Source organism: Mobula hypostoma, chromosome 20, assembly GCF_963921235.1.
Source record: "Mobula hypostoma chromosome 20, sMobHyp1.1, whole genome shotgun sequence".
Taxonomy (NCBI): Eukaryota; Metazoa; Chordata; class Chondrichthyes; order Myliobatiformes; family Myliobatidae; genus Mobula; species Mobula hypostoma.
Window position 1 is genome coordinate 241,809 of NC_086116.1, and position 20,783 is coordinate 262,591.

A 20,783-nucleotide genomic window follows, 5' to 3' on the forward strand; every position below is an offset into this window, starting at 1 on the left:
GTATTGAGTACAAGAGATGGAATGTTTTGTTGAAGTTGTATAAGATGTTGGTGAGGCCTAATTTGGAATATTGTGTGCAATTTTGGTCAGTTACCTGCAGGAAAGATGGAAATCGGGTTGAAAGAGTGCAGAGAAAATTAACAAGGAGGTTGCTGGGTCTGGAGGACCCGAGTTATAAGGAAAGGTTGAAAAGGTTAGGACTGTATTCCTTGGAACGTAGAAGATTGAGAGGAGATTTGATAGAGGTATACAAAATTATGAGGGGTATAGATAGGGTAAGTGCAAGCAGGCTTTTCCCAATGAGATTGGGTGGGATGACAACCAGAGGTCATGGGTTCAGGGTGAAAGGTAAAATGTTTACGGGGAACATGAGAGGAACTTCTTCACTCAAGAGGGTTGTGAGAGTTGGAATGAGCTGCCATCACAAGTGGTGCATGTGAGCTTGATTTCCATGTTTAAGAGAAGTTTGGATAGGTACATCAATGGTAGGGGTATGGAGGGATATGGGAGTAGGCAGTTTAACTGGTTTCTGTATGGACTGGACGGCCAAAGGGCCTGTTTCTATGCTGCACTCTGTAACTGGTGAGAGACAGAGAGGTGCGAGCGTCCAGAAATAAGCAGAGTGCCCGGCAGCATGGGGTGACAAAGGACTGGCAGCTTTTGTGTTAGACAGGCAATGTGAGCTTGGACTTTTATTGTAGGAGCTCTGTGCTCCATTTATATAGAGCCTGATGTGAGGGCATCCGGAATATTGTGGACCTACCCCTGTGATCAACGGTGTCCAGGGAGGATTCACCAGACTGCATGCTGGGATGGGGGGGTGGGGGCTGCTTGTCACCTGAGGAGAGATGAAACAGATTCTCACTGTGTCCCTGACTTTCAAAGAATAAGAACCTATCTCACTGGAAGTCAAAACATTCCCATGAGACGGAGGTGGAGCTGTCAGTTTCCCTGCCTGAACACCAGTTAACTCACTAGTGCCTGGGAAATCATTGGAAATTCCCTGTCTGAGATTCCTTGTGTTTGGGACAGTGGCTGACAAATGCATTAGTGCAGGGAAGGGCCGTTGAGGTGAAAGGTGAGTCAAGGAGAGTGAAACCGGCAAAGTGAGAGTTCCTGTACCTGTGTTTTCCCTCCTGTGCTCTCCTGGACAGCCGTTCTGGAGAGAGAAGTGCTTGCTACAAATCCCCGGAACGCACCACAGAACATGTTGCTGATTCCAAAAGCCACCAGTTCCTGCCAAAGAAAGCAAACAACAGGAATACTGCAGATGCTGGAAATTCAAGCAACACACATCAAAGTTGCTGGTGAACGCAGCAGGCCAGGCAGCATCTGTAGGAAGATGCTGCCTGGCCTGCTGCATTCACCAGCAACTTTGATGTGTGTTGCCTGCCAAAGAAAGAGCAGTTTCCTTTCATTAGCTCCCCCTGCTGGATCCACACTGACATCACAGGCTCCAGCTCCCAACCCCATCTCAGCCCCAAGTCCCCAAAACACCCATCCTCCCATCAGCATTGCAGTTTCCCCATAAACACACCCCACAACCTCATAAACAGCCCAAAATTATGAATTACCTTTCAAGGAATTGTAATTCTGACCTTCTCAACTGAAGTCAGTTATGTTGTTCATGTTGTTTAAAAAACAGCTCATGTTGTTCCGTTGTTTAAAAAAGGCTCTAAAAGTAATCCGGGAAATTATAGGCCGGTAAATTTGATGTCGGTAGTAGGTAAATTATTGGAGGGAGTACTAAGAGACATGATCTACACTGGAGAGGTAGTAATGGGAGACAACAAAATGGCAGATGAACTGAATAAGTATCTTGCACCAGCCTTCACTGTGGAAGTTCCAAATATCGGGTCATGAAGTGTGTGAAGTTACCATAACTAGACAGAAGCTGAAAGGTCTGACGGTACATAAGTCACCTGGACCAGATGGTGCACACCTCAGAGTTTTGAAAGCAGTGGCTGAAGAGCCTGCAGAGGCATTAGTAATGATCTTCCAAGTGTGACGGGGTCCTGAATTACCCCTATGAACTGTGTTTTTAAGAGAGAGAGAGAGGTGCCCAGCACAAACACCTTGTTAAAAAGAGAGAGCTGTTTAACACCGACAACTTGTTTTTAAGAGAGAGAAAGATGAAGACTGCTCACAGTTTGTTATACTTTCCCAAGGACATTGCCTGCTTGTACGTTCTTACAGACAGAGCAGGGAGGAGCTGTTTGAATGACAGTTGGTACTCAGTGCGGGGAGATAAATAGAAAGTCAGATGATAGACCTGAGACACATGGCTTTGGACACTGAATGAGCTTTGTTGTGCCCACAAAAAATGTTGGTTTATGGAGGATCGATCAGGCGGATCGATCAGTGGCTCTCGCAGTGTGAACAGGGCGTGACCGGTGGGGAGTTGTTTGTGTGTCCAACCCTCGCCTAGTTGATAGCCCCACCACAGAAGAACGGTCCCCTTTGTTGTGGTCACAGTCGGTGACTTTTAAAGGATTTTGGAGGACAACCGGAAGATCGACGGTGTCAGCTCACCTGAAGACTCAAATCTCTCCCTCTCTCTCTCCATCACTACTCAACTCAATACCATGAACTGAACTGAACTTTACTCATCATCGTAAGACTGTATCTAATTACCCCTAGACTTGAAGAAGCTTGATTTTCATATATTTCCACACTTACTGATATACTTACTTATATATAATCGTTGCTAACCTGTTTTATATATCTGCATTTATATTACTGTATTGCGTAGTTACTAATAAATACCATTAGTTAGTAGCAATACTGGACTCCAAGGTATTTTCCTTTTCCTTTGGTTCTTTAACCCTTCACGGGGTACATGACACAAGAATCACTAGATTTGGAATGGTTCCAGAAGACTGGAAAGTTGCAGATGTCACTCCACTCTTCAAGAGCAGAGACAGGCAAATGAGACGAAACTACAGGCCAGTTAGTCCGATCTCAGTAGCTGTGAAGATGTTGGAGTCGATTATGAAGAATGAGGTTTCAGGGTATTTGGAGGCAGTAGTCACCATGGTTTCCTCAAGGGAAAATCTTGTCTGACAAATCTGTTGGAATTCTTTGAGGAAATAACAAGCAGGATAGACAATGGAGCTGATGTTGTGTACTTGGATTTTCAGAAGGCCTTTGACAAGGTGCTGATGAGGCTGATTAAAAAGCTATGAGCCCATGGTATTACAGGAAAGATTCTGGCATGGATAAAGCAGTGGCTGATTGGCAGGAGGCAGAGAGTGGGAATAAAGGGAGCCTCTTTTGACTGGCTGCCGGTGACTAATGGTGTTTGACAGGGGTCTGTGCTGGGACTGATTCTTTTTACATTATATGTCAATGACTTAATGTTGGAATTGATGGCTTTGTTGCAAAGTTTGCAGATGTTATAAATATAGGTATAGGGGCAGGTAGTTTTGAGGAAGTAGAGAGGCTACAGAAGGACTAGATTAGGAGAATGGGTAAAGAAATGGCAGATTGGGAAGTGTATGGTCATGCACTTTGGTAGAAGAAATGAAAGAGTTGACTATTTTCTAAATGAAGAGAAAATACAAAAAACTGAGAGGCAAAAGGGTTTGGGAGTCCTTGTGCAGGATTCCCAAAAGGTTAATTTGCAGGTTGAGTCTGTGGTGAGGAAGGCAAATGTAATGTTCGCATTCATTTCAAGAGGACTAGAATATAAAAGCAAGGATATAATGTTGCGACTTTATAAAGCATTGGTGTGGCATCACTTAGTGTATTATGAGCAGTTTTGGGTCCCTTATATTAGAAAGGATGTGCTGAAATTGGAGAGGGTTCAAAGGAGACTTACGAAAATTATTCCAGGATTGAATGGCTTGTCATATGAAGAGTGTTTGATGGCTCTGGGCCTGTATCACCAGAATTCAGAAGAATGACGGGTGACCTCATTGAAACCTATTGAATGGTGAAAGGCCTTAATAGGGTGGATGTGGAGTGAATGTTTCCTTTGGTGGGAGAGTCTAGGACCAGTCTCAGAATAGAGGGGCGTCCTTTTAGAACGGAGATGAGGAGGAATTTCTTTAGCCAGAGAGTGGTGTGTCTGTGAAATTCATTGCCACAGGCAGCTGTGGAGGCCAAGCTTTTGTGTATATTTAAGACAGAGTTTGACAGATTCTTGATTGGTCAGAGCATGAAGGGTTATGGGGAGAAGGCAGGAGACTGGGGCTGAGAGGAAAAATGGATCAGCCATGATGAAATGACGGAGTAGATTTGATGGGCCAAATGGCCTAATTCTGCTCCTATATCTTATGGTCTGATGGTCTAAACCAGGAGAACATAAGGAGTGGATTAGGTCTGACGGTGGATCGGACTGATGGAGTAGACAAGGAGTGGACCAGGTCTGACAATGGATCGGACTGATGGAATAGACCAGGAGTGGACAAGGAGTGGACCAGGTCTGACTGTGGATCAGACTGATGGAGTAGACCAGGACAGGACCACAATTGTTGGAGGGGGGCTGAGAAACGAGAACATGACCTTGCCCAAGAAACAAGCTGTTGCAGGATCTCAAGCAGCATACATCAAAGTTGCTGGTGAACGCAGCAGGCCAGGCAGCATCTATAGGAAGAAGCGCAGTCGACGGTTCAGGCCGAGACTTTGATGTATGTTGCTTGAATTTCCAGCATCTGCAGAATTCCTGTTGTTTGTTGCAGGATCTCTGTGGGCTTTTGCCACTCCACTTCTCCTGCCCAGATGAAGGGTCTCAACCTAAAATGTTGACTCGCCACTTCCTGCACAGATGCAGCCAGGCTCACTCAGTTCCTCCAGCAGTTTGTAAGTTGCTGCCGATTCTCGTGTCTGCTGTCTGTGTCTCTGAGGTTGGCACGATGGATTTTGGGAACGGGACAGAGCTCAAGCTGTGGGATGGCTGGATGGTAATTACACAGATGGGTAGATTAGAATGGACGAGTTCCAGCTGGAGTCTCAATGGAGGAGGTCCTCCCACACCCCCGCCTTTACTGCCCTTTACTGCTTTCATTCACTGAAACAGGGAGGAAACATTTCAAATTGAATGATGACTCTCCAGGGCCCAGAAGGGATAGTGTTAAAGAGCAGGTTGAAACCTGGGGATAGGAACAGGAGGTGAATGTGTGGCTAATGGGATGGTGTTGGGGGAGAGCTTTAGATTTCTGGATCACTGGAACTTTTCGGGATGGGTGAGACTTGTATAATGTGGAAGAGTTTCTTCTGAACCAGAAAGGGTCTAATATCCTTGCAGGTAGGTATGGTTTATGACCAGAAAGCCTGTAAGGAGGGACAGGCAGAAGCAAGGTAATAGGCATGAGAGGATGAATGGGTTGAATGTGTTTATTTTAATGCTAGGAGTATTCGCGTAATGAACTTAACGCATGAATCAGTACATGGAACGAAGATGTTGTGGCCATTACAAAGACCTGGTTGTAAGAGGGACAGGCATAAATGCTGGGGGATCTCAGCAGGTCGGGCAGCAACTATGGAAATGAATAAACAGTTGATGTCTCAGGCCGAGATACTTCTTCAGAATTGGAAAGGAAGGGAGAAGACACCAGAATAAAAAGAAGGCAGGAGGGAAGGAAGATTAGCTCAAACATGACAGGTGGGAAAGATAATGGAACGGTGAGCAAGGAATCGGACAGGAGAGGAGAGTGGACCGTGAGAGAAAGGGAAGGGGGGCATTAGGGGGAGGTGATAGGCAGGTAAATAGAAGAGGTAAGAAGTCAGAGTGTGGAATAGAAGAAGAGGGAAAATATGATCAGTAGGAGAAATCAACGTTCATGCCATTAGGTTGGGGCTAGCTGGACAGAGGCCGTGCGCCAACATATTAGAATGGGAATGGGGATCAGAATTAAAATGGTTGTTTCCCCCCCATCACCACTTTTTTATACTGGCTTCACTTATCACCTTCCAGCTGGTGCTCCTTCCCCTCCTCCGACCCTCTTATTCTGGCGTCTTCTCCCTTCCTTCCCAGTTCTGAAGAAAGATCTCGGCCAGAAACATCGACTGTTTATTCCTCTCCATAGATGCTGCCTGATCTGCTGAGTTCCTCCAGCATTGTGTGTGTGCTGCTCTGGATTTCCAGTACCTGCGGAATCTCTTGCATTTGTGAGAAGGACAGGATCTGAATCTTTAATGTTCCAGGGGTTCAGTGTTTTGGATGGATAAATTCACTGATGAGAATTCCCAGGCTGCTGTGGGAGAAAGGGAGGAGTGCAGGGTTCCTGATGGTAACATTTATATTTTCACTGGCCTCAGGTGAGGTGCCAACTGACCAGTGAGCAATATAGGTGATTCCTTTATCCAAGCAAGTCATGGGGAATACACCAGGTTGTAATACAGCAGCCATTACAACGGCAGGGACCCTACTAGAAAACGTTCTGAAGGAACGATTCCATACCTGGAAAGGCAGGGACGGAGCATAGATTTGTCAGTGGCAGACCATGCTGTCATAGGCAACTAGATCTATCACTGAGGGAGTGCAGGAGACATGGTTTACATAGATGCCAATAAGCCTGGGAGTCAGAGTCTATGGGATCCCTCCCTCCTCAAACACTTAATTTTTTCTTCTTGCTCATCTGCTCTTCCAATTTCCTGCTCCATTCCTTTTTCTCAGTTTTTACAATACCACTCTATTTTCCACCCTTCCCCAACACCACCCTCTCTCTCCCTTCCTTCTCCCCTCATTTCCTCCTCCACCAACCTCCTCTCCTCATTCTCCTTCCCTTCTACCTCTTGCCTTCCCCATTCCTCTCCATCTCCCCTCCACTAACCCCCATAGAACCATAGAACACTACAACACAGAAAACAGGCCATTTGGCCCTTCTAGTCTGTGCTGAAACTTTATTCTGCCAGTCCTATTGACCTACATCTAGTCCATAACCCTCCAGACCTCTCCCATCCATACATTTATCCAATTTATTCTTAAAACTTAAGAGTAAGCCCGCATTTACCTTGTCAGATGGCAACTTGTTCCACACTCCCACCACTCTCTGAGTGAAGAAGTTCCCCCTAAACCTTTCCCCTTTCACCCTAAAGCCATGTCCTCTCGTATTTATCTCTCCTACTCTAAGTGGAAAGAGCCTACTCACATTTACTCTGTCTATACCCCTCATTATTTTGTAAACCTCTATCAAATCCCCCCTCATTCTTCTACGCTCTCAGGAATAAAGTCCTAACCTGTTCAATCTTTCCCTGTAACTCAACTCCTGAAGACCCGGCAACATCCTAGTAAATCTTCTCCGCACTCTTTCAATCATACTGATATCCTTCCTATAGTTAGGTGAACAGAACTGCAACAATACTCCAAATTTGGCCTCACCAATGTCTTATACAAACTCAAATTACCCAATCTGGCCTCCTTCTCCTCCTTGTATCTCTCCCTCCACCTCCTGCTTTCATTTTCCCTGTCCAGCCCCCACCCACACCGCTCTCCAGCCTACCCATCAGGCACCCCCCACCATTGTTCAGATCTGGACACCTGTCCATTTCTCCTCGCATACTCACCTGGTTTCCATCGATAGTGTAATCATGCTTAATGGAGTAAACTTTGGCCACAGAGAATGCAACAGCGAAACCAACAATGGCAATTGAGAAGGCATCTCCAAAGCTCTGCTGTAGGACGGCAGTGTTGGGTGGAAGCGGAGTCTCATAGCTAAAAAACAACATCCATCATTACTCCCACAGCCCTCACAGCGGAACCCCCCACCCCCCGTCCATTTGTCAAATATCTGCTACATCCAACACCCTCATCCCACACATCCAAACTGCTCCAGTGAAACACTGACAGCTTGTGAAGAGCTGGACAGAACAATCCCAGCTGGAATGCAGATAGCATCACCACTCACAACATAAGACTGGTGCTACTGTAGAAGCTTCGAATGGGATGTAGGATGAACAGCCGGGTGAGAAGTGGCACATGGAATTCAATCCAGAAAAGTGTGAAGTGAAACACTTCCGAAGATCGAAGGCAGGGTACAAGTTAATGGTTCTCAGTAGTGCAGAGGAGCAGATAGATCTTGAGGTCCAAGCCCACAGATCCCTTAAAGTTGCCTCCATGTTAATAAGGTGTTTATGAAGACTTTTGCTGTGTTGGCCTTCATCAGTAGAGGGATTCAGTTCATAGAACATAGAACATAGAATAGTACAGCACAGTACTGGCCCTTCGGCCCACAATGTTGTGCCGACCCTTAAACCCTACCTCCCATATAACCCCCTACATTAAATCCCTCCATATAGCTGTCTAGTAGTCTCTTAAATTTCACTAGTGTATCTGCCTCCACCACTGACTCAGGCAGTGCATTCCATGCACCAACCACTCTCTGAGTAAAAAACCTTCCTCTAATATCCCCCTTGAACTTCCCACCCCTTACCTTAAAGCCACGTCCTCTTGTATTGAGCAGTGGTGCCCTGGGGAAGAGACACTGGCTGTCCACTCTATCTATTCCTCTTAATATCTTGTATACCTCTATCATGTCTCCTCTCACCCTCTTTCTCTCCAGAGAGTAAAGCTCTAGCTCCATTAATCTCTGATCATAATGCATACTTTCTAAACCAGGCAGCATCCTGGTAAATCTCCTCTGTACCCTTTCCAACGCTTCCACATCCTTCCTATAGTGAGGTGACCAGAACTGGACACAATACTCCAAGTGTGGCCTAACCAGAGTTTTATAGAGCTGCATCATTACCCCGCAGCTCTTAAACTCTATCCCTCAACTTATGAAACCCAGCAACCCATAAGCTTTCTTAACTACCCTATCTACCTGTGAGGCAACTTTCAGGGATCTGTGGACATGTACCCCCAGATCCCTCTGCTCCTCCACACTACCAAGTATCCTGCCATTTACTTTGTACTCTGCCTTGGAGTTTGTCCTTCCAAAGTGGACCACCTCACACTTCTCTAGGTTGAACTCCATCTGCCATTTCTCAGCCCACTTCTGCATCCTATCAATGTCTCTCTGCAATCTTCGACAATCCTCTACACTATCCACAATACCCCACCAACCTTTGTGTCATCTGCAAACTTGCCAACCCACCCTCCTACCCCCACATCCAGGTCGTTAATATAAAACACAAAAAGTAGAGGTCCCAGAACAGATCCCTGTGGGACACCACTAGTCACAATCCTCCAATCTGAATGTACTCCCTCCACCACCACCCTCTGCCTTCTGCAGGCAAGCCAATTCTGAATCTACCTGGCCAGACTTCCCTGGATCCCATGCCTTCTAACTTTCTGAATAAGCCTACTGTGTGGAACCTTGTCAAATGCCTTACTAAAATCCATATAGATCACATCCACTGCACTACCCTCATCTATATGCCTGGTTCCCTCCTCAAAGTACTCTATCAGGCTTGTTAGACATGATCTGCCCTTCACAAAGCCATGCTGACTGTCCTTGATCAGACCATGATTCCCTAAATGCCCATAGATCCTATCTCTAAGAATCTTTTCCAACGGCTTTCCCACCACAGACGTAAAGTTCACTGGTCTATAATTAACCGGACTATTCCTACTACCTTTTTTGAACAAGCGGACATTCACCTCCCTCCAATCCTCCGGTACCATTCCCATGGACAACGAGGACATGAAGATGCTAGCCAGAGGCTCAGAAATCTCTTCCCTCACCTCGTGGAGCAGCCTGGGGAATATTCCATCAGGCCCCGGGGACTTACCCGGCCTAATGTATTTTAACAACTGCAACACCTCCTCTCCCTTAATATCAACATGCTCCAGAACATCAACCTCACTCATATTGTCCTCACCGTCATCAAGTTCCCTCTCATTGGTGAATACCGAACAGAAGTATTCACTGAGGACCTCGTCCACTTCCACAGCCTCCAGCCACATCTTCCCACCTTTATCTCTAATTGGTCCTACTTTCACTCCTGTCATCATTTTGTTCTTCACATAATTGAAATATGCCTTGGGGTTTTCCTTCACCATACTCGCCAAGGCCTTGGAGGTAGGGTTTAAGGGTCAGCACAACATTGTGGGCCGAAGGGCCAGTACTGTGCTGTACTATTCTATGTTCTATGTTCTATGAACTCAATCCCTCAACTAATGAAGGGCAACAGAGCAGAAGAGGGAAGAGATTGCTGAGCCTCTGGCTAGGATCTTTATGTCCTCGTTGTCCATGGGAATGGTACCGGAGGACTGGAGGGAGGCGAATGATGTCCCCTTGTTCAAAAAAGGTGGTAGGGATAGTCCGGGTAATTATAGACCAGTGAGCCTTACATCAGTGGTGGGAAAGCTGCTGGAAAAGATTCTTAGAGATAGGATCTCTGGGCATTTAGAGAATCATGGTCTGATCAGGGACAGTCAGCATGGCTTTGTGAAGGGCAGATCGTGTCTAACAAGCCTGATAGAGTTCTTTGAGGAGGTGACCAGGCATATAGATGAAGGTAGTGCAGTGGATGTGATCTATATGGATTTTAGTAAGGCATTTGACAAGGTTCCACATGGTAGGCTTATTTAGAAAGTCAGAAGGCATGGGATCCAGGGAAGTGTGGCCAGGTGGATTCAGAATTGGCCTGCCTGCAGAAGGCAGAGGGTGGTGGTGGAGGGAGTACATTCAGATTGGAGGATTGTGACTAGTGGTGTCCCACAAGGATCTGTTCTGGGACCTCTACTTTTTATTAACGACGTGGATGTTGGGGTAGAACGGTGGGTTGGCAAGTTTGCAGACGACACAAAGGTTGGTGGTGTTGTAGATAGTGTACAGGATTGTCAAAGGTTGCAGAGAGACATTGATAGGATGCAGAAGTGGCAGATGGAGTTCAACCCGGAGAAGGGTGAGGTGGTACACTTTGGAAGGACAAACTCCAAGGCAGAGTACAAAGTAAATGGCAGGATACTTGGTAGTGTGGAGGAGCAGAGGGATCTGGGGGTACATGTACACAGATCCCTGAAAGTTGCCTCACAGGTGGATAGGGTAGTTAAGAAAGCTTATGGGGTGTTAGCTTTCATAAGTCGAGGGATAGAGTTTAAGAGTCGCAACGTAACGATGCAGCTCTATAAAACTCTGGTTAGGCCACACTTGGAGTACTGTGTCCAGTTCTGGTCACCTCACTATAGGAAGGATGTGGAAGCATTGGAAAGGGTACAGAGGAGATTTACCAGGATGCTGCCTGGTTTAGAGAGTATGCAAGATGATCAGAGATTAAGGGAGCTAGGGCTTTACTCTTTGGAGAGAAGGAGGATGAGAGGAGACATGATAGAGGTGTACAAGATAATAAGAGGAATAGATAGAGTGGATAGCCAGCGCCTCTTCCCCAGGGCACCACTGCTCAATACAAGAAGAATAGCTTTAAGGTAAGGGGTGGGAAGTTCAAGGGGGGTATTAGAAGAAGGTTTTTTACTCAGAGAGTGGTTGGTGCGTGGAATGCATTGCCTGAGTCAGCGGTGGAGGCAGATACACTAGTGAAGTTTAAGAGACTACTAGACAGGTATATGGAGGAATTTAAGGTGGAGGGTTATATGTGAGGCAGGGTTTGAGGGTTGGCACAACATTGTGGGTCGAAGGGCCTGCACTGTGCTGTACTATTCTATGTTCTATGTTCTATATTTAAGGCAGAAGTTGATAGATTCTAGATTAGTTAGGGCATGAAGGGATACGGGGAGAAGGCTGGAGACAGGGGCTGAGAGGGAAATGGATCAGCCATAATGAAATGGCGGAGCAGACTCGATGGGCCAAATGGCCTCATTCTGCTCTTGTGTTTTATGGTCTATGGTGTTGGCCAGAAAATCTGAGCTGCCAGTCTTGCTCATTGTGCAGGTGTAATATCAGAGTCCTGTTGACCTGCCCATACCCTGAGTCAATCTGCCTCACCCGCCAGTCTTCTTGCACTAGAATACACACAGTTCAGCCTGTCAGTCCTTCCTTGCTCTCTGCTCTGCCCCTGGATGGGCTGCCTGCTGGACTCACTCACCTTAATCTCTCTATCTGTCTCAGTTTATTCAACTGTCACACTACTACTTTTGATCATCACACCACTTGGCTACAGGTTTAAACCCTCCTGAGGAACACTGCCCCTCCTCCTTGAGAATATCCTGCAAGCTCTCAGAGGTATTCTTTGCCTATGGCACTCAGGAGGCAACACCCTATCATCCTGGAGTCCTGACACAGCCACAGAATCTGCTATCTGCACTCCTTATCTCCACCCTCCTCTGCTGTACATCAGAGCTGTTGTGACATAGACCTGGCTGCTCTCCCCGGGAAGGCCATCCTCCCAACAGACTGCACTGGGAACCCTGGTGTGGTGGAGACACATACGTCACCGAAGCACCAGCAACGATCCAGAGGAATCAATTGTACCAGAGGCAAATCACAAAACATTGGAATCTCAAGATCACAAACTCAGTCAGAGTGCAAAATGGAAAAATTAAAAACACTTGTGATAGTTCTGGTCACCGTGCTAAAGGAAGGATTTGGTAGTAATAAAGAGAGAGAGAGAGCACGAAAGACTCACCAAGATAGAAAACATAGAAAATAGGTGCAGGAGTAGGCCATTCGGCCCTTCGAGCATTTATTATGATCATGGCTGATCATCCAACTCAGAACCCTGCACCAGCCTTCCCTCCATACCCTCTGATCCCCCTAGCCACAAGGGCCATATCTAACTCCCTCTTAAATATAGCCAATGAACTGGACTCAACTGTTTCCTGTGGCAGAGAATTCCACAGATTCACCACTCTCTGTGTGAAGAAGTTTTTCCTAATCTCAGTCCTAAAAGGCTTCGCCTTTATCCTCAAACCGTGACCCCTTGTTCTGGACTTCCCCAACATCGGGAACAATTTTCCTGCATCTAGCCTGTCCAATCCCTTTAGGATTTTATACGTTTCAATCAGATCCCCCCTCAATCTTCTAAATTCCAACAAGTACAAGCCGAGTTCATCCAGTCTTTCTTCATATGAAAGTCCTGCCATCCCAGGAATCAATCTGGTGAACCTTCTTTGTACTCCCTCTATGGCAAAGATGTCTTTCCTCAGATTAGGGGACCAAAACTGCACACAATACTCCAGGTGTGGTCTCACCAAGGCCTTGTACAACTGCAGTAGTACCTCCCTGCTCCTGTACTCGAATCCTCTTGCTATAAATGCCAGCATACAATTCGCCTTTTTCACCGCCTGCTGTACCTGCATGCCCACTTTCAATGACTGGTGTATAATGACACCCAGGTCTCGTTGCACCTCCCCTTTTCCTAATCAGCCACCATTCAGATAATAATCTGTTTTCCTATTTTTGCCACCAAAGTGGATAACTTCACATTTATCCACATTAAATTGCATCTGCCATGAATTTGCCCACTCACCCAACCTATCCAAGTCAGCCTGCATCCTCTTAGCATCCTCCTCACAGCTAACACTGCCGCCCAGCTTCGTGTCATCCACAAACTTGGAGATGCTGCATTTAATTCCCTCATCCAAGTCATTAATATATATTGTAAACAACTGGGGTCCCAGCACTGAGCCTTGCGGTATCCCACTAGTCACTGCCTGCCATTCTGAAAAGGTCCCGTTTATTCCCACTCTTTGCTTCCTGTCTGCTAACCAATTCTCTATCCACATCAATACCTTACCCCCAATACCGTGTGCTTTAAGTTTGCACACTAATCTCCTGTGTGGGACCTTGTCAAAAGCCTTTTGAAAATCCAAATATACCACATCCACTGGTTCTCCCCTATCCACTCTACTGGTTACATCCTCAAAAAATTCTATGAGATTTGTCAGACATGATTTTCCTTTCACAAATCCATGCTGACTTTGTCCAATGATTTCACTGCTTTCCAAATGTGCTGTTATCACATCTTTGATAACTGACTCCAGCAGTTTCCCCACCACCGACGTTAGGCTAACCGGTCTATAATTCCCCGGTTTCTCTCTCCCTCCTTTTTTAAAAAGTGGGGTTACATTAGCCACCCTCCAATCCTCAGGAACTAGTCCAGAATCTAACGAGTTTTGAAAAATTATCACTAATGCACTGTTGCTTGGAAAGGAGGGCTGTCGTTATAAGAAGAGATCAGATAGGCTGGAATTACTCTCACAAACAGAAGAGGCTGAGGGGTGACCTTATCAAATTATGAGAGGCTTAGACAGGATAGACAGAGTTATTTTCTCAGGGCAGGGGAATCTAAAACTAGAGAGCACAGATTTAAGGTGAGAGGGGAGAAATTTAAAGGGAATCTGAAGGGTAATTTTTTCACACAGAGGTTGGTGGGTATCTGGAATGAGGTTGATACAATTAAAATGTTTAGAAAGTGTTTGATAGGAAAGGTGTAGAGGGATACGGTCCTAATGTGTCCGAATGGGATTGGTGTAGGTGAGTATCACAGTCAGCACAGGCTGACTGGTCAATCTGGTCAATGGGGTCAATGTGATGGGTCAGTCTGGTCAATCTGGTTAATGTGACTGGTCAGTCTGTCAATGTGACTGGTCAATCTGGTCAATGTGATGAGTCAGTCTGGTCAATCTGGTTAATGTGACTGGTCAACGTGACTCCTAACTACAAAATACTCTGCAGATGCTGGGGTCAAAGCAACACTCACAACATGCTGGAGGAACTCAGCAGGTCAGGCAACATCCGTGGAAACGATCAGTCAATGTTTCAGTCCGGAACTCTTCATCAGGACTGAAGAGGGAAGGGGCAGAGGCCCTATAAAGAAGGGGGGATGGTTGGAAGGAGAAGGCTGGTAGGTTCCAGGTGAAAAACCAGTAAGGGGAAAGATAAAGGGGTGGAGGAAGGCATTTGCAGTGGAGACAGAGGAACTGGGAATAGGGAATGGCATTTTTGCATGTGGCAGGGTGGGAAGAGGTATAGTCGAGGTAGTCAGTGGGCTTGTAGATGTCAGTGGACAGTCTGTCTCCAGAGATGGAGACCGAGAGATTGAGAAAGGGGAGAGAAGTGTCCGAGATAAACCAAGTGAATTTGAGGGCTGGTTGGAAGTTTGAAGTAAAGTCGATGAAATTGACGAGCTCAGCATGGGTGCAGGAAGCAGCACCAATGTAGTTGTCAATGTAGCGAAGGAAAAGTTGGGGAGCAGTACCAGAAAAGGTTTGGAGCACAGACTGTTCCACATAACCAACGAAGAGGCAGGCATAGCTGGGGCCCAAGCGAGTACCCATAGCTACACCCTTGGATGAAGAAAGTGGGAAGAGCCAGAAGAGAAGTTATTAAGAGTGAGAACCAGTTCCGCCAACTGGAGGAGGGTAGTGGTGGTGGGGAACTGGTGGGGTCTATTATCCAGAAAATAGCGGAGGGCTTTGAGGCCTTCTTGATGGGGAATGGAGATGTATAAGGATTGGACATCCATAGTGAAAATGAAGCGGTTGGGACCGGGGAACTGGAAGTTGTTGAAGAGGTGGAGGGCATGGGATGTATCCTGGATGTAGGTGGGGAGGGACTGAACTATGGGTGACAAAATGGAGTCCAGGTAGGCAGATACAAGTTCGGCGGGACAGGAGCAGGCAGAAACTATGGGTCTACCGGGACAGTCAGGCTTGTGGATCTTGGGGAGGAGGTAAAACCGAGCGGTGCGGGGTGTAGGAATTATGAGTTTAGCGGCTGAGGTTGGAAGGTCTCCGGAGTTGATAAGGGCAGTGATGGTGCGGGAGACAATGGTTTGATGTTTTTTGGTGGGGTCCTGTTCCAGGGGTAAGTAAGAGGAGGTGTCAGAGAGCTGCCATTTGGCGTCAGTGAGGTAGAGGTCCATCTGCCAGACTACTACGGCACCACCTTTGTCTGTGGGTTTGATGGTGAGGTTGGGATTAGTGCGGAGAGAATGGGGGACTCTCCCCCACCCCTTTACCTTTCCCCTTACTGGTTTTTCACCTGGAACCTACCAGCCTTCTCCTTCCCACCCTCCCCCCCAACTTCTTTATAAGGCCTCTGCCCCTTCCCTCTTCAGTCCTGACAAAGGGTTCCAGCCCAAAACGTTGACTGATCATTTCCATGGATGCTGCCCGACCTGCTGAGTTCCTCCAGCATGTTGTGAGTGTTGGTCAATGTGACTGGTCAATCTGGTCAATGAGGTCAATGTGACTGGTCAATGTGGCTCCATGACTATATGGTTGGATGAAATGTATATCTGAAACACTCACCCGCTCGGTAGGCGTCCAACAATGTCAACGTTATAGGTCTCTTTAAAGTTAAATGCATAGGAGACACCCGTTGCGATTATCGTCTGCAATATAAGGAAGAACAGTGAACAGCTCGATTGTGTCAACACTGGTTTCATCCAATCAGCATCCAGTTCACCATGGACATCTCGTCCAATCACTCACCAATTCACCCTGGACCAGCCACTCATCAGCTTGAGCTGTCCGCTTGCTTCAAACGCATAAAGTAGAAATGCCCATGTGAAATCATTGTGGGAATGACAGACATATGACAGGAGCTGCTGAAATCTGCTGGTGACAAATTAGTTTTCTCCAAGAGACTAATTTACATTAGAAACAGGATAATAAAATGCCTGTTCTGAAATAAAACTTGGAAATGGAATATTGATTGGACTTGGAGTTGGTTTATTATTGCTGTGTGTACTGAGACACAGGGAAAAGCTTGTGTAGCATACTGTTCCTACAGATCAATTCATTTCTGGGCTTTGGGGAAGAAGAAGCTGAAATAGTAACAATGCAGAATAAAGTGAAACAGCTGCAGAGAAAGTGCAGGTAAACAATGTGATGCAAGATGATAAGGAGGTAGATTGTGAGATTGTACTGGGGCAAAACTCTTACAACATCAAGATAGAAACTGTCCTTGAGCCTCATGGAGAGTGCTTTCAGACCTTTCTGTTGTCTGCCCAGTGAGAGGAGGCAGAGGAAAGAATGCCCAAGGAGGGAGGGATTATAGTCAACCCTGTTGTATTTTGGAATCTGGTGTCAATGTTGGAAGCTCATCTGTCCTTTACTGATGGGAGTGGAGGGGAGGCAGAGCCAGTTGCAGGTGAGAGCAGGGAATGGGTTCCAACTGTCATTGGCAAAAGCTGAACCACACAGCTGTTACATTCCCAAAGAGTGATGCAGGCACTGGGGCACTGGGAGAGACTCACACACTCCAGGGGCACTGGGAGAGACTCACACACTCCAGTGGCACTGGGAGAGACTCACACACTCCAGGGGCACTGGGAGAGACTCACGCACTCCAGTGGCACTGGGAGAGACTCACACACTCCAGTGGAGGACTTCACACTGTCTGCATTCAGGACACCTGGTCTGGGGAAATTACACAGTCTACATTGTGGTACACACCCATTAGGGACATTACATTAACTGCACTGGGGTACACCCCTGCTGGGGAGATTACACTGTCTGCGCTGTGGTAACCCCCCCCCCACTCCCGTGGAGATTACACTGCCTGTACTGTGGTTAAACCCCCCCACTGTGGAGATTACACTGTCTGCACTGTGGTTAAACCCCCACTACAGAGATTACACTGTCTGCACTGTGGTAAACCCCCCACTGTGGAGATTACACTGTCTGCACTGTGGTTAAACCCCCACTACAGAGATTACACTGTCTGCACTATGGTAAACTCCCCCCTCCACTGCAGAGATTACACTGTCTGCACTATGGTAAACTCCCCCCTCCACTGCAGAGATTACACTGTCTGCACTATGGTAAACTCCCCCCTCCACTGCAGAGATTATACTGTCTGCACTATGGTAAACTCCCCCCTCCACTGCAGAGATTATACTGTCTGCACTGTGGTAACAACCCCCCCCCCCACCCTCAGGGTGATTACACCGTCTGTACTGTGGTTAAACCCCCACTACAGAGATTTCACTGTCTGCACTGTGGTAAACCCCCCACTGTGGAGATTTCACTGTCTGCACTGTGGTTAAACCCCCACTACAGAGATTACACTGTCTGCACTGTGGTAAACCCCCCCCCCCCACTGTGGAGATTATACTGTCTGCACTGTGGTAAACCCCCCCCCCCCCCCACTGTGGAGATTACACTGTCTGCACTGTGGTTAAACCCCCACTGTGGAGATTACACTGTCTGCACTGTGGTTAAACCCCCACTGCGGAGATTACACTGTCTGCACTGTGGTTAAACCCCCACTACAGAGATTACACTGTCTGCACTGTGGTAAAACCCCCCCCCCCCACTGTGGAGATTACACTGTCTGCACTGTGGTAACCCCCCCCCCCTCAATGGAGATTACACTGTCTGCACTGTGGTAACCCCTCCCCCTCCCCCGTGGAGATTACACTGTCTGCACTGTGGTTAAACCCCCACTACAGAGATTACACTGTCTGCACTGTGGTAACCCACCCCCACTACAGAGATTACACTGTCTCACTGTGGTACACACACACACACTGCTGAGGTTACATCAATCTGTTCACCAGATTGATTCCTGGGATGGCAGGACTGTCATATGATGAAAGACTGGATCGGCTAGGTTTATACTCACTGGAATTTAGAAGATTGAGGGGGGATCTTATTGAAACGTATAAAATTCTAAAGGGATTGGACAGGCTAGATGCAGGAAGATTGTTCCCAATGTTAGGGAAGTTCAGAATGAGGGGTCACAGTTTAAGGATAAAGGGGAAGCCTTTTAGGACCGAGATGAGGAAAAACTTCTTCACATAGAGAGTGGTGAATCTGTGGAATTCTCTGCCACAGGAAACAGTTGAGGCCAGTTCGTTGGCTATATTTAAGAGGGAGTTAGATATGGCCCTTGTGGCTAAAGGGATCAGGGGGTATGGAGAGAAGGCAGGTAAAGGGTTCTGAGTTGGATGATCAGCCACGATCATACTGAATGGCGGTGCAGGCTCGAAGGGCTGAATGGCCTACTCCTGCACCTATTTTCTATGTTTCTATGTTACACTGTCTGCACTGTGGTTTAAGACCTCTCCCACTGGAGAGATTACACTGTCTGCACTGTCCTCTCCCCCCTCCCACTGGGGAGTTTACACTGTCTGCACTGTGGTCTTCTCCCCCCCCCCACACACACACACACACACACTGCAGAGATTACACTGTCTGCACTGGGAAGATTATACTCTCTGCACTGTGCCCCCCCCCCCCCCACTGGGGAGATTACACTGTCTGTACTGTGGAAAACCACCACCACCACCACCACCCCTAATGCGGAGATTACACATCTGCACTGGGGAGATTACACTATCTGTACTGGCCCCCCCCCCCCACTGGGGAGATTACACTGTCTGCTCTGTGGAAAACCACCACCACCACCACCCCTAATACAGAGATTACACATCTGCACTGGGGAGATTACACTATCTGTACTGGCCCCCCCCCCCACTGGGGAGATTACACTGTCTGTACTGCCCCCCCCCCCACTGGGGAGATTACACTGTCTGCTCTGTGGAACACCAACACCACCACCACCACCCCTAATACAGAGATTACACATCTGCAATGGGAAGATTACACTATCTGTACTGGCCCCCCCCCCACTGGGGAGATTACACTGTCTGTACTGCCCCCCCCCACTGGGGAGATTACACTGTCTGTACTGCCCCCCCCGGGGAGATTACACTGTCTGCTCTGTGGAACACCAACACCAACACCACCACCCCTAATACAGAGATTACACATCTGCACTGGGGAGATTACACCAGCTGTGCTGGGGTTCCCCCCCCCCAACTGGGGAGATTACACGGTCTGCACTGGGGAGATTACACTATCTGCATTCCACCCCCCCAACGACTGTGGAGATTACACTATCTGCACTGGGTCCCCACCCCCCACTGGGGAGATTACACTGTCTGCACTGGGGAGAACAGCTTGACATCGGTGGTTGGGAAGTTGTTGGAGTCGATTGTCAGGGATGAGGTTACGGAGTACCTGGAGGCATATGACAAGATAGGCAGAACTCAGCATGGATTCCATAAGACCATAAGACCATAACACAAAGGAGCAGAAGAAGGCCATTCGGCCCATCGAGTCTGCTCCACCATTTTTATCATGAGCTGATCCATTTCCTCCTATTTAGTCCCACTCCCCTGCCATCTCACCATAACCTTTGATGCCCTGGCTACTCAGATACCTATCAATCTCTGCCTTAAATACACCCAATGACTTGGCCTCCACTGCTGCCCATGGCAACAAATTCCATAGATTCACCACCCTCTGACTAAAAAAATTCCTTCGCATTTCTGTTCTGAAAGGGTGCCCTTCAATCCTTAAGTCATGCCCTCTCGTACTAGACTCCCCCATCATGGGAAACGACTTTGCCACATCCACTCTGTCCAAGCCTTTTAACATTCGAAATGTTTCTATGAGGTCTCCCCTCATTCTTTTAAACTCCAAGGAATACAGTCCAAGAGCGGACAAACGTTCCTCATATGCTAACCCTCTCATTCCCGGAATCATTCTAGTGAATCTTCTCTGTACCCTCTCCAACATCAGCACATCCTTTCTTAAATAAGGAGACCAAAACTGCCCACAGTACTCCAAGTGAGGTCTCACCAGCGCCTTATATAGCCTCAACATCACATCCCTGCTCCTATACTCTATTCCTCTAGAAATGAATGCCACACTCAGGTTGGAGGAACTACTGTAAAGATGAAGCCACACTCAGGTTGGAGGAACAACACCTTATATTCCGTCTGGGTAGCCTCCAACCTGATGGCATGAACATCGACTTCTCTAACTTCCGCTAAGGCCCCACATCCCCCTCGTACCCCATCTGTTACTTATTTTTATGCACACATTCTTTCTCTCACTCTCCTTTTTCTCCCTCTGTCCCTCTGAATATACCTCTTGCCCATCCTCTGGGTCCCCCCCCTTGTCTTTCTTCCCGGACCTC

The 20,783-nt window shown here is 47.3% G+C and overlaps 1 protein-coding gene across 3 annotated transcripts in view; it reads right to left on the bottom strand.

Annotated features, from left to right (window-relative positions):
* Positions 1-20,783, bottom strand: part of LOC134359263 (chloride anion exchanger-like) — a 145,124-nt gene that overhangs the window by 88,496 nt on the left and 35,845 nt on the right. For all 3 annotated transcript variants that reach the window (XM_063072225.1, XM_063072223.1, XM_063072224.1), the window contains exons 8-10: positions 16,100-16,182; positions 7,510-7,657; positions 1,123-1,236 (exon numbers count right to left, since the gene is read on the bottom strand). In XM_063072225.1, the coding sequence (XP_062928295.1) occupies positions 1,123-1,236; positions 7,510-7,657; positions 16,100-16,182 (345 nt within the window). The remainder of the gene's footprint in view (positions 1-1,122; positions 1,237-7,509; positions 7,658-16,099; positions 16,183-20,783) is intronic.